Here is a 14,905-nt window from a genome sequence, read left to right as displayed (position 1 = left end):
AGTGTCGATGAATGGATGAGGCTAAGGAATTTGTTGGATTGAAATTTGAAATCCGTGGTATATGCGGTGGAATTGTGAAATCAATGAATTAAGGAATTTGTTGGAATTGGAAGGATTTCTTCACATCTATTATGTGAACCAAACATGACATTTGGAATTTGGTCAAAGATTTGGACATTCCAATTCCACCAAATTCCATTAACCAAACACCCCCTAAGGGTAGAATAATAATTTTCACATAATTTTGGATATCTTTTATTACAGTGTTTCTTTTCCTTCTTTTTTTGCTCTATTCATATCTATTTATCATTACTTTTACAATATTTTTTGATAGATCCTCATAAAATACTTGCAATCAGACGGTTTCCATTCGAACTCTAATACCAGCTAAAAAACAAGGAATCGAAGTTCTTTATTCGACTTATATTGATTCAATACACAATTCATTACATAAATCCTTTTTCTACTTCTTTTTTATTTATTGAAAATTAGTATATACACAAGTCATTTTTTTTTACTGTTGTTTCAATATCAGTTCTTGTAATTCTTTTAATGTATTTTTTTCTTAACCTTTATATTGACAGCATTATATCGAACAAATATAATTCATCATGATAAGCAACTTTATTTATTTTTGTCATAGGCTTTATTTTTTTTTACCTTAGTTGATTCAAATAATGGGTTCATCGGATTAACTTTGATACCCGAATTTTTGATTGAAAAAGTAGATAACATAGAAATAAGGATGGTCTAGCATATTTTACATTTCTTTATTTTTTTGATAGGGAAATTTTTTTAACCGTCCATATCGGAAATAAGATTGAGTATAGAAACGAGCCATAACACATGGTTTCATAAAGCCACACGATTTTCTCAATCTAAATAAAACAGGTTTTATATGAAGAAGATTTGGCTCAACATGTTCTATGTACGGGTTGAAGTAGAACCTGACACGGTATTATTAAAAAAAAAATAGAGAAGCAGAAATTTACATGGTACAATGCTTTTGAAGTGACCAACTGTGAATTATTTTATAATAACTATGCTTTACCTATTTCTTCACAATGTATTTTATGTTTTCAATGTAATTTAATAGGATTCTATAACATATACAAAAATTAACTTCCAAACGGATGAAAAAAAGACTATACAAGAAGAATGACCAAGAAACTGAGAGCTACCTGGATGCCTTTTTCAATCCAACAAAACCAAACACGACTTTGAATCTTCAATAGAAAGCTAGTACATTCACATTCACAATCGCGTATGCAATTTCAGGTACGAAACAATGCTATTTCATTTATCTCTCATGGATTCAACGATTTCGTTTCAGTATTTGATGAATACTTGTAGGGCTTTTCTTTGTGTGTTCTGTTACCATATGAACTCGGATGTTGATTCTATGATGTTGAAACCATTCTTGTCTCATCTATTTGCTTCTGCATTGTGCTTCCGAACACAAGCGTAGTAAAGCTCTGTTAAGCTCTTCAAATCAATTCAAGTGACAGCACACAAATTCATTTTCATACATAAAACACTACACTAATTCAACTAATTATAGGTGAAAGAAGTGTGGCCATAAGGGAAATTTTGCAAATATGATCCCATACAATGTTCTTGCAACTGCCACGTTCCTCTCTTGTTTCATTTGTCTCCTACATATTATAAGGAAAAGTAATAGAAAAATAAACTATTTTGATCCCTTATTGGCTATGAGACCTGTGGCTACAAGCCTGCTTTAATCAGTATGTTTCTCTTCTTCCTTAGAGCTTAAAAACAGTTGTTCAATTCATAGTGCTAGTGAAAAAGCTTAATGTTGTTCATTTATGGAAAAATAAATCTTATAGTGTATGTTAATTGTTAAACGCTGGTTAGAACTGTGATCGTAGGATGAAATTTTTGGAGGTGATATAATTTGATGTGAGATGATATGAACGTCCGTGCTCCTTTTCACAGTTTAGTACTTCGCCAGTCCAACATACCCACCAGGTAATTTCACTGTGACACTTATCGGCTGAATTTGGTTAACTATGTGTCATACTGAATGCATTGCTATATTGGGTTTTCTTCTTCTGTTTCTATCACAGGAATAATGCTGTTGTTGGTGCTGACAATTTTGCAATTGAAAGTCATAGTATAAGCTACTCTATTAACACGGAAAAGGGAAAATTGATTCCAATTTTAAAGGATTGTTCCCTGGAAATCCCTTCTGGGCAGTTTTGGATGCTGCTTGGACCTAATGGATGCGGGAAGTCAACACTTTTGAAGGTATTCTTTCCAGATAGCATCTGATGTGTTAATCTCTTTAACCAACTTTTCAGACATTTGACATTGCGAAGTTAAACAGTAGTGTCAGTATTCAAGTAAAATATTCCCAGTTACTAATTTGTACATGGATTGAATTACTTTTGTAATCATCGTAGACATTTTGCATCAAAACAACCTTTCCATTCCGAAAAATCGCAAATGAGTTTTGTGCTTGAAAATACTAAAAAATTATCAAATCACTTTATTGCTGAAATGGAGAAGAGTCTATGTCAAGTGCCAATTCCGTAAGTACTAAGTTTGATTCACAACTACATTAATAAACTCATACTTCCTTATGTTTATGTGACATGAGCATAAATTCTAGTGGTTATACAATGATAGAGTGTTCAATGATGGTGTGATGATGGTTATGGTTAGGTGAAATATTTAATCTTAAATTTTTCTCAGTTCCTCTAATCTCAAAGAAAAGAGAAACATGAAGTCTTTTTTATCCTTGTAATGGTGGCTACCATTTATCAATCTTTTAATGAGCTGTTGACATGAAAAGTTACAGTGGTATTTATTTTTGGGACCAAATGAGACTATTATTGATATCTGAACTGTAATTCATGATATATTGTTGCAAAGGGTAGGTTCTGTTAGATTGAGGTTTTTTTTTTTTTTTTTTTTGTTAATTATAAGCAGATCTTGGCAGGTCTGCTAAGTCCAACGGATGGTCGTGTGCATGTGAGGAAACCTAGAAGTTATGTCTTCCAAAACCCAGATCACCAAGTAGGTTTTACTTCTTTTTATCCTTGGATACACTTTCTCCTTAATTATATGTGAAATGGTTCATTTGAGATTATATATATTCATGATTTTGATGACCATGAATTAGGTGGTCATGCCTACTCTAGAAGCAGATGTGGCCTTTGGCCTTGGGCGATTCAACCTGACAAATGATGAGAAAAAACTGAGAGTAGCAAAAGCATTGACCGCTGTGGGAATGTATGATTATTTGCAGGTATGAAACGATTGTTAATTGTCTGTTACAAAGAATTTATAATTTTGTTTGATTAACCCCGATATCCAACCCGCTATGATAGCCGACTAATCCCAGGGCGACCACCTGGTTTGCGGGTAGTCTAGAGTCACCGCATTTGAACCTCCGTGGCCACAAGGGAATTTTTATTCCTCCTTGGATTTGAACCTGGGACCTCCAGACACTTTTGACCTTTGGAGCCCAAGCTCAAACCAATCAGGCACCACCCTTGTGGTTAAGAATTTATAGCTTTTGGTTAACAATGTTACAAAAAGCAGATTAAATGGCCTCCTAGGCGGTGGCAGGGGGTAACCTGCCTTGATTTCCTCATAATCGGCCAAAAAAACGTTAAAAAGATTATGCAAAAATAGGCGGGAATAAGTGTACCAGGAAGGCTGAGGTGTTTGATTAGTGCAAAATACCAGGAGAAGAAAAGGCAACTATATATTTAGTTTTTCATAATGGTTACAACTTACAACTGTTCTAACACAGCTTTATATGCTGGTGAGAGCCAATGACGGATGACCACTTGACCACACAATGCTTGCTGCTTCCTTAACTTTTTTTAATGTAAAAGATGTTGATAATGATATTCACTACTTGGTAATTACTTAGTTAATGTTGACAAGTCTTTTTTTCAACAAATTGTATTTTCTTTACAATAAGATTTGGATCGATCAACTAATTAAGCACTACTCACACGTTCTACTCCTAGTGCCTTTTAAACTACATTTGTACTTAAAAATACAACCATTACCTAATTGTCAGAGACCAGTACAAACACTTAGTGGGGGTCAAAAACAAAGGGTTGCAATTGCCGGTGCTTTAGTCGAAGAATGTAAACTATTGTTACTAGATGAACTCACGACGTTCTTGGATGAAAGCGATCAGGTACATCTTGCTTTTCAACCTCTCTGTTTCTTTTAAAGTATTGTTTAATTTGTTTTACGCTTTTAAAACAGACATTCAAAGTTTATGCCGGGCAAATAGCTACTCCCTTCGTCCCAAAGTAAATGTCTACAATGAAAAAGGCACACAGTCGTAGAAGTGTGTAATTATTACAATATTTTAGTTAACTAAATGACAACTTTACCCTTAATAATTGAGAGATTAATGAATTTCTTCATCTCATAATTAAGGGTAAAATTGGAACGCAGCAACCGACTAATTCACTAGGAAACATACAAGTCCATGCATGCTTGTTAGATGGGGAATGAGATGATTGCAGACAATTAGTAATTTATGCATAATAAACATTAAGATATCAGTTGCTCCTTTTCAACTCATTGGTGATTTAAGATTCATTTTTAGTTTATCTGGGTGAAGAAAATATTCATTAGAATTGTACAAATTTGACATAGGAAGGTCATCACTTAGATTATAGTCTAAAATCTATTCATCTTATAGATTCAATCGAGTATTTTTCTGCTCATTTAAATTGATGGAGGGCTTTGAGTTCTCCACATGTTATTTTGTTTAAAAAATCCTTCTTTCCTCTCCTATTTTCCATGCTTTCTGCATCTTGATCGTTATCGTTTATTTATTCTGAAACTCTCTCTTTCCCTTGCGCTGTTCATATCAGTTTCATGGACATGCGAAATAAGATCCCATCCTAGAAGCTACACATTATCCAAATTGTTCTTATTATATATCTTTTTGAACTTTGATCTTAATTGTTTGTTATTCATTCATGTATCCTTTAGGCTGCCTTTGGTAAATGATAGTTGGGACAGACAGGACAAAAACTCAGTGTTCCACGTTTGGCGCAACATGGGACTAGGACGGAGTAGGACAAAAAAGGTTTTTTTTTGTTCCACCAAAAGGGAGAACAAAAAGCACAAGAATGGGGCAAAACTAAAAAGTTACTAGTCTACCCTCATTTGATATAACCTTAATATGTATTTGGTTTAATGGTCCCCACCCCTGCCACCTCGAGTTCAATCTTGTACTCCTATCATGTCTAGTTCTGTCCTATCTGCTTACCAAACGCCACCTTAAAGTTATTATTTGTTTAAGGATCCAATTTTGATCAGGTCGGGGTGATTAAAGCCGTGAAGAACACATTGAGTAGTTCTGCAGATGTGAGTGCGTTATGGGTAACACACCGATTGGAAGAATTGGAGTACGCAGATGGTGCTGTATATATGGAAGATGGGAGAGTTGTTATGCATGGTGAAGCATCCAGCATAATGGATTCTATTGAAGCTAGGAAAGCCTCTTATACCAACACTCTTAACTCCTCATAACCATCACTACATTCTGAAATGTGTTCTTTTCATATAAAACAAAGGTATTATTTTTATTCCTTTTATTTATAATTGTGGTGTTTCGGTCAGCTTAGGTGCACCTCGACTAATCTCATGGCCCTGAAGTTAATAGCAACTCAGTGGGGACCACTCGAACCTGTGACTAGTGAGGAGCAAACCCAAGCTATGCATATGTTTTAGCTTTGATTGTTAAAGTTGTTTTTGACAAGTATATATAATATTTATACATAGCAAATTAAACTCATGGACAGACTTCTCGTTTCTGGTAAAACTTGAACCTTTGGCCTTTTGATTTTGTTAGTTTTCTTAAGGTGCGATGGAATGCATATCTAATGGATGTTGAGGATGCAATGTAGCAAGGGTGCCCCATGCACCTATGCTCGAAGCGGGTGCATTTGCATATATTGTATCTTGTTGGATTGGAACAAAGGTGTTAACCGGCCAAATCTAGTCGAGTAGTAGGTTATTTAAGCTTGGCCTAGGAAAATAATTTCATGGTCGAGCTTGAGTAACTTATTAGTATGCTCGAACTCGAGATCGTTTAACTTAGTTTACCGGTTGAAGATTGATAATCTTTAGTATTTTGATTATATGATTTATGAACATGTTAACTTGAAAAAGTGCATGCTCGTATGGTTGGACTTGACTCGAAAACATTAGTCAAGCTTTAGAACGAGCCGAGTCGAAGATTGATATTATTGAACTTGACCCGTTAAGCCATGCAGGTTTGAGATATCTATTGCAAATTTCTCCTCTATGTTTGCAAAATCCAACAGTTTTTATGCCTTACATTAACATCGTTAAATTATCCTGCTAACTCCTTTTAAATGAGGAGAATTTTGGTTGTTCTGCATTCCCTCTCTTTTAAATAAGAAACTAATGTTATACTCTCTCTCTCTCTCTCTCTCTCTCTCTATATATATATATATATATATATATATATATGGAGGTTCAAACGAGAACACTTTCAATTTATGAGAACGCGAGAACATTTTTATCACATGTGATAATACACTTGAGTAGACCTGGTGGTGTATGGATGTCGTGCCTAAGTCGCACCAAAAGTCGTTTGCGTCTATGATTTAGTATCACATGTGATGGTCTTGATGAATTATAGTATCACATTAATAATACATTTATCACATGTGATAATACATGTGAGGGGATTTAGTAGTGTAAGGGCGACTTGGCCTACAACCTAGATTTCGTCAAAAGTCGTCCACGTCTCTAATTTAGTATCACATGTGTATCATATGTATTGGAATGATAGTATCGCATGTGATTGTTTATGGTAAAAGAGTGTTCTTGCGTTCTCGTAAAATGAAGGTATTCTCGTTTGAACTCTTCCCAATATATATATATATATATATATATATATATATATATATATGTGTGTGTGTGTGTGTGTGCTTGGATTCCGGTGACAAGTGTTAGAAGATATCTCTACTCTTGGATTAATTATAATTGAATGTCAACACTAATAAGTTGTACCGGAATAATTCATTTCCAAAGCGCAATTCATAAGTGGACATGAGATTAAAAGTGATCAATAGTTCAAATCTCTTCTTACGTTTCTCATCATAGCTTCACTTCTCATATGATCCTTCGCCTATATATATACATATACATACATATAGACGAAGGATTTTGCGATAATAGAAGTTAAAGTGATTATATATAAGGAGAGGTTCATTTGAGAAGTAAAAAAGTGATCATAGCCTTTCATAGGGTCAATATTGGTTAAGAATTGTGGTTTTGACTGGTCAAGCAAAAAATAGAGAGCTAGTTTTGTAATTTTTACAAATCGGTGACAAACAAATGTATATGTGAATCCATAATTTATATGTGAATCATTTAATTTGTTCATATATGAATCAGTTAATTAGTTCATATGTGAATCAATTAATTAATTCATATGTGAATCACACAGGTTCACATGTGAATCAGTTAAATAGTTTATATGTGAATTAATGGGTTCACATGTGAAGATATAGTTCATATGTAAATTGCACGAGTTTACGTATGTACTTACTTTGTCGCCTATTTGTAAAAGTTATGAAACTACCCATTTATCTTTCATATACCATGTGAGGAATAATCTGGTGCTTCACAATCAAAGTGGCAAATCTTGACTAGATGAATGGGTAGGATCACTTCTCTACTTCTCAAGTACTTGTCATTTCTCACATGACAAATATTTGACAAGGTCGTCCCTTGGCCCGTTACATATGGGATTCAGAACAGGGCCCCAACATTTTGGGGCCCAAATTTCACAGGCCCGTCTATTGTAATGTACGCCTAGTCTAACATGACCGTGACTGTCGAGTAAGTAGCAACGAATAACAGGAGAAATCGATTGAACAAGAGCGAACCAGACGCCTCGATCTCCTATCTCCTCTCTATCCTATCGATTGTCGATTGAATTCTCCAAATATGGCTAACGATTCGGTTTAAGATTTGCAACACAACAAAAACAACGGTAAAATTTTAGATGATTTTTTATAAGTATTTGTCGATTACTCAATACTCATTACTCAGATTGCTATTCTCCTATCCTTAAATCTCATAATCTCAACGATTGGTTTGGTCGATTACTCGAATATTCAATTGCTTATTGCTTATTTCATCTGTGTTGGTTACTTGGTTGGTCGATTACTCGATTTTAACCTAATTGACTAATTCTTAAATTCTAAAGGTGAGATAAAGTATGCTCCTAAGTTGCACAATGATTCTCTAAATTAAGGAATTCCTACAAGATTTTAAATTTTTAATGAAGCTTATTTAGTTATTTTTATTATGAATTTGTGATATGTTTTACTGTTTTGGCACAACCGCACAAAGAATGCCAAAAAAAAGGATTTGTTCTTCTTGTTGGTTGCCTGTTGCTGCATTAGACTTCCTGCTTTATTCTTTTCTGGTTTACAGTTTTGTTCTTCTTGTTGGTTGCCTGACTGCCTGTTGGTTTTCTGCTTTAATTAACTTTGTCTTGCATACAAGTATCTGCTATTCTGCTGCATCTACATTGATCAGTTTATTCATTGCACATCTTTAGTTACTGCATTGAGCACTAGTTATTATGAGCCCTTGTTTGTCAGCTCTGACAATTTTACTAGATAGATGTAGCAAAAAAGCGAATTTAATTACCCAAATCCATGCTTAGGCTATAACCCAAGGTCTCTTTCGCACTCACCAAGACTTCACATGTAAGCTACTCAATATATATGCCATAAAACTGAACAATCCAATCAAAGCACATAGAATTTGTGACCTGTTTGACTGTTAATAACATTACAATAGTCTGTGTTTTGGCACATGATTCTTGTTTTTGTATGATTTTTTGTGTAAGAAAACTTGTAGTCTACTAGTCTTGTTCACTTTGTCTTTTGACTGCTTTTATTTGTAAGACTTTCAATATAATATGAACTTTTGTATTAATTTTTATTTGTTTTTTAGCCAATCTACTTATATGTTTTATAATAGTGTAACAGGGTCTCCAAAAAGATTGAGACCGCCATGATATTTGAGAAGTAAAAAAGTGATCATAGTCTTTCATGTCAAGATCGGATTTTACTGGTCAATAATTATGGCTTTGACTGGTCAATAATTACGGTTTTGACTGGTCAAAAATTGCGGCTATATGAAAAATAGAAATGATAGTTTCATAACTTTTAAATTATTGATTTTCTTTTTATCAAAACTAATAATAACAATATGATGAATAAAAGAAAGAGCAAAATATATTGAAATGCAACAAAGTTTGATTTAGTTGTTATAAAGTGTAACAAAAAAAAATCTCAATTGATATTATAAAGTTTCAATTTTTTTATACCCTTTTTAACTGATATTACTAATCTTATACCATTTTGTAATGTGAATACCCGCTTACGAAATGTTTGTGCACATGCTACGACAAATTGAACACTAAATTTCGACATCTATGTTGTCAAATGTAAAACGATCAGGGTAAAAAATAAAAACAAAAACTAAAAACAAAAACTAAAATTCGACATCTATGTTGTTGAATGTTAAATGATTAGGGTAAAAAAATAAAAACTAAATTTCGACATTTAAGTTATCAAATATTAAAAGATCAGGGTAAAAAATAAAAAAAACTAAATCTCGACATCTATATTATCTGATATTAAAAAATCAGGATAAAACTTTGAAAACTTTGTTATAATTAAATGAGAAAATAATACACTAAAAAAGAACAAAGATTGTTTGATTAGTTATTCATTAAGTTTTGTATGGATAAAGTTATTTGTATAGATTAATTTGTCTATATAAATTGAGAAAGTTTTGTTTTAAAAGACAGATTTTCATAGATGGAAGAAATATGTTCTTTTAATTGAGATGACATGTTTGGAAAAAACTTATTTCTTTGTATAAAATTGCTAAAAATTGAAGGGTATTCTGGAATATTTAAGAAATGAAGGGGGTAAAGATGCACCAAAACTAAAAATTAAGGGACCAAATGAAATCTGATCGATACCACCACAATCGTCAATTGGCCTCACTCGCGCTCTCTTTCGTCCTCAACTCCCCCCTCTCTCACGAACTGATTCACGAATCGAAATATCAAATCACCATTGTCGGCTCTCGAGTCTCGCCTCTCGCTCTCTCGAGTCTCGACTATCGACCGGCGACCGCTCAAAATCTGAATACTTGTGACTTCTGAGGTTAGGTTTTCTCTCGACTATCGACTATCGACCGGTTTCTAATTCTTGTTTGATAATTCATAATCTAGATGATGTTGCCCTCCATACTTAGGTTTTCTTTTAAGCTTTAAAGCTGTAAATGTAGTACTGTATGTATCATGTATGCCTAATTGCCTACTTAGGTTTTATGTAATTTAAACTACATTACAAATTTAAAATGAAGCTGTCCTGTGCGGCTGCGCCCCTGTTTTCTGTAATTTGTAAACAACATTACAAATTGAAAGATGTAATATACTAATACTGTATGTATCAATGTATGCCTAATTGCCTACTTAGGTTTTCTGTCAAGTGTCAACATTAGTTAGGTTGGGACTTGTGGCTGTTTTTGGGGTTGTTTCGTTTTGCAATTTATAAGTAAAATCCATGAAATGAGTCTGGTTACTCACTTCTGTTTGCAGACATTGCTGGTTACTATTGCTATTAATTGATCTAGTTGTTCATCGATTCAATCAAGCCTATCTCTGGAGTTGTAGCTCTTCGTTCTATGATTAATATTCAAGTTATCATCCACCTATTTTTGTTCTAATCCCATTAGATTTTGATGTATTTTAACACAATTTCAGCAGCTATAATACAGTTGAACAGACCTATAAATGTGCAGTAGTTAAGTGATGATTTGCCCTCACTTGAATGTGCAGTAGCTAATTCACTTGACTGTTCTCCCTTAACTTTGCAATTTTACATATGAAACTCATGATTGTCATTGGTTAAGACCCTAAATATGATTATATGAAACACATGATGGACTAATGGAGTCATGCAATAGCTAATTTCATAGGCAAACACCTTAATTGACTAAAACTAGGAGGACAAAATTAGTGAAGTAGGAATGAGCCATTGATGTTGTAGAGTGTAGATAATTGAAGAAGAACCAACGAGTTAAGTGTTTAGAGTTGGATTGAAAAGGTACGAGTGTTGATTTTGGTTTATACAGAAGACGTAGGACGGTAGGATGTAGTAAATGGAGACAAGTAGACGAGTTGGTGTTATGATGCTCCTTATTTTGGTTTTGGACAAGTAGACGAGTTGGTGTTTAAATGCAAGGGCTATAACAACTTGATTAATGAAACCTTAACATATTATTTTAAAGCAAACACTCAACTATAAGATCACACTTATGAACAAAAAACACTAATGGATCTCTCGGTCTACGAAGGAAAGCTAGACAATTGTAAACTACCACACTTGGATGTTTTTAATTGGGCATCATTTGGACTTTTCGCCGTGGGCACCAAAAATCTCAGGACCGGCCCTGTTTACATGATTTCATTGATTTATTTACATGTTGCTTTGAGTTTGTACATTTGATTAATTGAGTTTTGATTCTTGACCTATATTTGCCCTAAATTTGACTTGTATCTGTTAAATTGATGTTATTTTTCTTAGCTTATTGTTTTAGTTTTCCCAAACTTAGTTGTTGTTTTGTTGATGTTAATTTGTTAATTAATATAGGGTTCTTTAAATTTGGTTAGCTAATTTTAATTTGCAAAACGTCCTATTTGTTAAGAAAATCCTAGATGCAGAAGAAAACAAAATTAGGAACCTAGAAAACAAAACTAAAAGATAACTAGAATCAAATCCTTAAAGTTGAAAAATTATACAAAGTCAACCCAAAACACTAAGTCACTCGAAATCAATCAAAAAACTTATAAAATCCCTCGAAGAAGGAATTCAGCTAAAAACACATCGAGCGGCTTTGCGGGAATCTTGTCCAATTTAAAGGTGCACCCGTTCAACAAAAACCTTGGGTCCGCCACTGAGTTGTAGGTCCTATTAAGCTTATTAAACTGCTAATAGACATTGCATTTTGCCTAAAAGAAAGAAAAATGTATATACTCTCAAAAGATACAGATCGTCATTCCTCATCGGTGATTCAACCTGAACTTAGGCATGGGAATGGGACGGGGACCCCAATTCCCATCCCCGTCCCCATCCTCGCCAGGGAATATAATCATGTCTCCATCTCCATTCCTAATGGGGAATCTGAGATTTTTTTCCTGTTTATGTGAGATATTTTTAAATCAAATGTGTTAAACACCAAAGTCGATCCAAAATGGTCCATGTTTAAATCTCACATATTTTCAAAATTTTGCTTTTATGGAGTACCAAATACCCATATGTGAACAAAGTCACAACATCGGACGTAATTGTTTTAAACCATTTTCGGCTCCGTATGCTTTTTTATCTAAAAAAAAGACAAGTTAGAAAAAGCGTATATAGAAAGAAAGGTCAAAACACTCTTTCTAAATTTAAAAGATACTGAATTTAATTTATTTATAAATAATATTTAATAATCTATACTATATTATAAAGCATTTGACAAAAACTCTTAAAGACAATTTTTTATGCACGAAGTACTGTTTATTGATGCATATTTCTTAAAATTTAAGATTACAAGTAARTTGTGCATAAGTACAACTTATTAAAGCTCCGTATTTGAATTCATGTAACTAACTGTGGATAAACATAATCAAATATTGGATAAAYATCTCATTTTAAATATAAAAAATATAAAATATAATTAGGATAATTATTGAGTTCTAACAGAATACTTAGTTATTATCTTTATAAAAAATTATATTATTAAACCTAAATTAAATTATAATAAAAAAATGAATTAAAAAATTACACAAAGAATAAGTAATTTTAAATAGTTAATTTGATACTAATATTGATATATTTTTGTCAAATTTTTATGATATCTTCAAATTTATATTTTATTCAAAAATAAAAACATAATCTCTTTCTCAAAATCATATAAGACCATATTATAACATCGACTGAGATAAATAATAAAATGAAATATTAAAATCAAGATGTATCTCGCTGCATTGTGCGAGTACCCTTCTAGTAAATATATAATATGTTTAATGTATGGGGACGGTGTGGGTTGAGGATCACGTTACCTGGTCATGCCCCATCTCTGGTTTTTTACTTTAAGGATCCCCGTTCCCTTTTCTATCTCCGGTCTCCAGTTTTGCGGGAAATCCCAGACCGTGCTGGGAGTTGCGCACAGGAAGGGAGATTGTGGCGGTTTGGTCACATTCGTAGGATACAGATAGTGGCTTCAGTGAGGAGTGTAGAAAGTACGAGGGTCAAGGGAGTGAGGAGGAGGCGTAGGGGTAGGCCGAGGAGGATTTGGGTTGAGCAACTGGGTTAGACATGATCATTGATAAGAATTCTTGGAGATGCAATACTACTGTAGCAGACTATGGGTGGGAATTTTTCCAACTAAGAACTTGAGAAATCAAACATCTTCACGTCTTTGTTCCAATTTATGAGCAATGAAAAAATTCTCACTTTCACTTGTTAAGGCTTGTAGATTTCATGTTTTTCAGATCTGTGATTCAGAAAATGTCTAAAAAGAGTTCATCTAAAACTTCCAGACCAGCGCTACAGAGCCCTGCTATAGCGAGCTGGGACATGCCTAAAAAGAGTTCAGCTAAAACTTCCAGAGCAGCGCCACAGAGTGCTGCTATAGCGAGTTGGGACATGCCTAAAAAGAGTTCATCTAAAAAGAATTCATCTAAAGCACCCAAACCAGTGCCACAGAGTTCGGCTGCAGCCAAGGCAAAATCATCCTCTACACCAAAAACGTTTGGACATGAAATTGAGGAAATCTTCTCAAAGAAAAGAAAGAAAACCGGGCATGAGAAGACCAGAAAAGTGGCAGAAGGTGTCGTTGGAAAACCAGACAAATTGGACGAAAACATGGGTAAAGATTCAAAAAAAGAGAATTCTCATAAGAAAAGGAGTAGATCTGGAGGCTCAAATGTGGACGTGTTTGAAAATGAACAAGCTGCTAGACCCAAGAGGAAAACTGCCGACGGTCTAGTCATCTACTCAGAAGAGGACTTGGGAATTGGTAGGGCGGATGCTGGAGGTACCCGTCTCTGTCCTTTTGATTGTGACTGTTGTTTCTGACCTCTCTTTAACTTTCTAATATTGTATCAACTTATCATCAGCATGCTTCTCGTAGTTTTAAACACAGTTTTGACTTGTGTAATTTAATTGCTTCTTATTTTCCAGCTTTTGCTTCAAGGCAGAGTTCATTTTTGTTTCTAATTTTAGAATTTCTGTTGTCATTTATGAATTCAATATACAGAATATAATGATTCTAAGGCCATGCCTTGCATTTTTCAATCTATGTCAATTACAGTTCTTCCTTCAGTATTGCTTCCATCTGATTCACTTTCCTGGGTGGGGCCTTGTTTTCCCCATCAGTGTGCTTTTTTTTTGCTGGCATTTTGGAGGAAAGGAGTTCTTGGAGAGACAAGACTAAGGTAGCATACTTGGGGCGGATATCTGTATGTAGCTAGCGTTCACTGGAGGTAGAGTTAGTGAGCCGACAGTTAGATTGCCAGAGCCTTAACTTAGGACAGGAGTGTGTAGTTTTCTTATGCACACTGTTGTGCATCGTGACACCGAATGCACAAACAACTATTAATTCATCTACCGACCAGCTTTGAAAAGCTCAGTTCTCTCCCAATTCTACCTTTTTACAGGCTAGATAAATCTAGACATCCGATATTTTTTTTACTACCTTTCACCCACCTTCTCCCTAACTACTAACCGACTGCAACCAGTCCAACTGAGTCCCTTCCCTATCCAAGTTTACCAAAGTACCCCTG

At 34.1% G+C, this 14,905-nt stretch overlaps 2 protein-coding genes across 3 annotated transcripts; both read left to right on the top strand.

The window, feature by feature from the left end:
- Window positions 1-1,228: 1,228 nt before the first annotated feature.
- LOC112529650 (ABC transporter I family member 10-like) lies at window positions 1,229-5,535 on the top strand. Its single transcript, XM_025140989.1, has 7 exons — window positions 1,229-1,278; window positions 1,876-1,989; window positions 2,088-2,268; window positions 2,953-3,039; window positions 3,146-3,271; window positions 4,058-4,180; window positions 5,323-5,535. Exons 2-7 carry the CDS (start codon window positions 1,931-1,933, stop codon window positions 5,533-5,535), a joined length of 789 nt encoding a protein of 262 aa, XP_024996757.1. The 5' UTR covers window positions 1,229-1,278; window positions 1,876-1,930.
- Window positions 5,536-10,065: 4,530 nt separating this feature from the next.
- LOC112529484 (uncharacterized protein C6G9.01c) lies at window positions 10,066-14,417 on the top strand. Of its 2 annotated transcripts, none has more exons than XM_025140784.1 (2): window positions 10,066-10,235; window positions 13,661-14,417. In XM_025140784.1, exon 2 carries the CDS (start codon window positions 13,698-13,700, stop codon window positions 14,196-14,198), a length of 501 nt encoding a protein of 166 aa, XP_024996552.1. In that variant the 5' UTR covers window positions 10,066-10,235; window positions 13,661-13,697; the 3' UTR covers window positions 14,199-14,417. The 2 variants fall into 2 exon arrangements, with proteins under 2 accessions (XP_024996552.1, XP_024996551.1); XM_025140783.1 differs by having other exon boundaries at window positions 10,067-10,235; window positions 13,613-14,417.
- Window positions 14,418-14,905: the final 488 nt, after the last annotated feature.

Source organism: Cynara cardunculus (genome assembly GCF_001531365.2).
Source record: "Cynara cardunculus var. scolymus isolate 2C chromosome LG 16, CcrdV1, whole genome shotgun sequence".
NCBI classification, from domain to species: domain Eukaryota; kingdom Viridiplantae; phylum Streptophyta; class Magnoliopsida; order Asterales; family Asteraceae; genus Cynara; species Cynara cardunculus.
This window is presented reverse-complemented; position numbering and strand designations above follow the sequence as displayed.

Bases quoted from the DNA above. Each gene is read 5' to 3' on its own strand.
- LOC112529650 (XM_025140989.1), top strand. From the start codon at position 1,931: ATGAACGTCCGTGCTCCTTTTCACAGTTTAGTACTTCGCCAGTCCAAC. The intron at 2,269-2,952 runs GTATTCTTTCCA...AATTATAAGCAG, and splicing joins GGAAGTCAACACTTTTGAAG to ATCTTGGCAGGTCTGCTAAG. The intron at 3,040-3,145 runs GTAGGTTTTACT...ACCATGAATTAG, and splicing joins TCCAAAACCCAGATCACCAA to GTGGTCATGCCTACTCTAGA.
- LOC112529484 (XM_025140783.1), top strand. From the start codon at position 13,629: ATGTCTAAAAAGAGTTCATCTAAAACTTCCAGACCAGCGCTACAGAGC.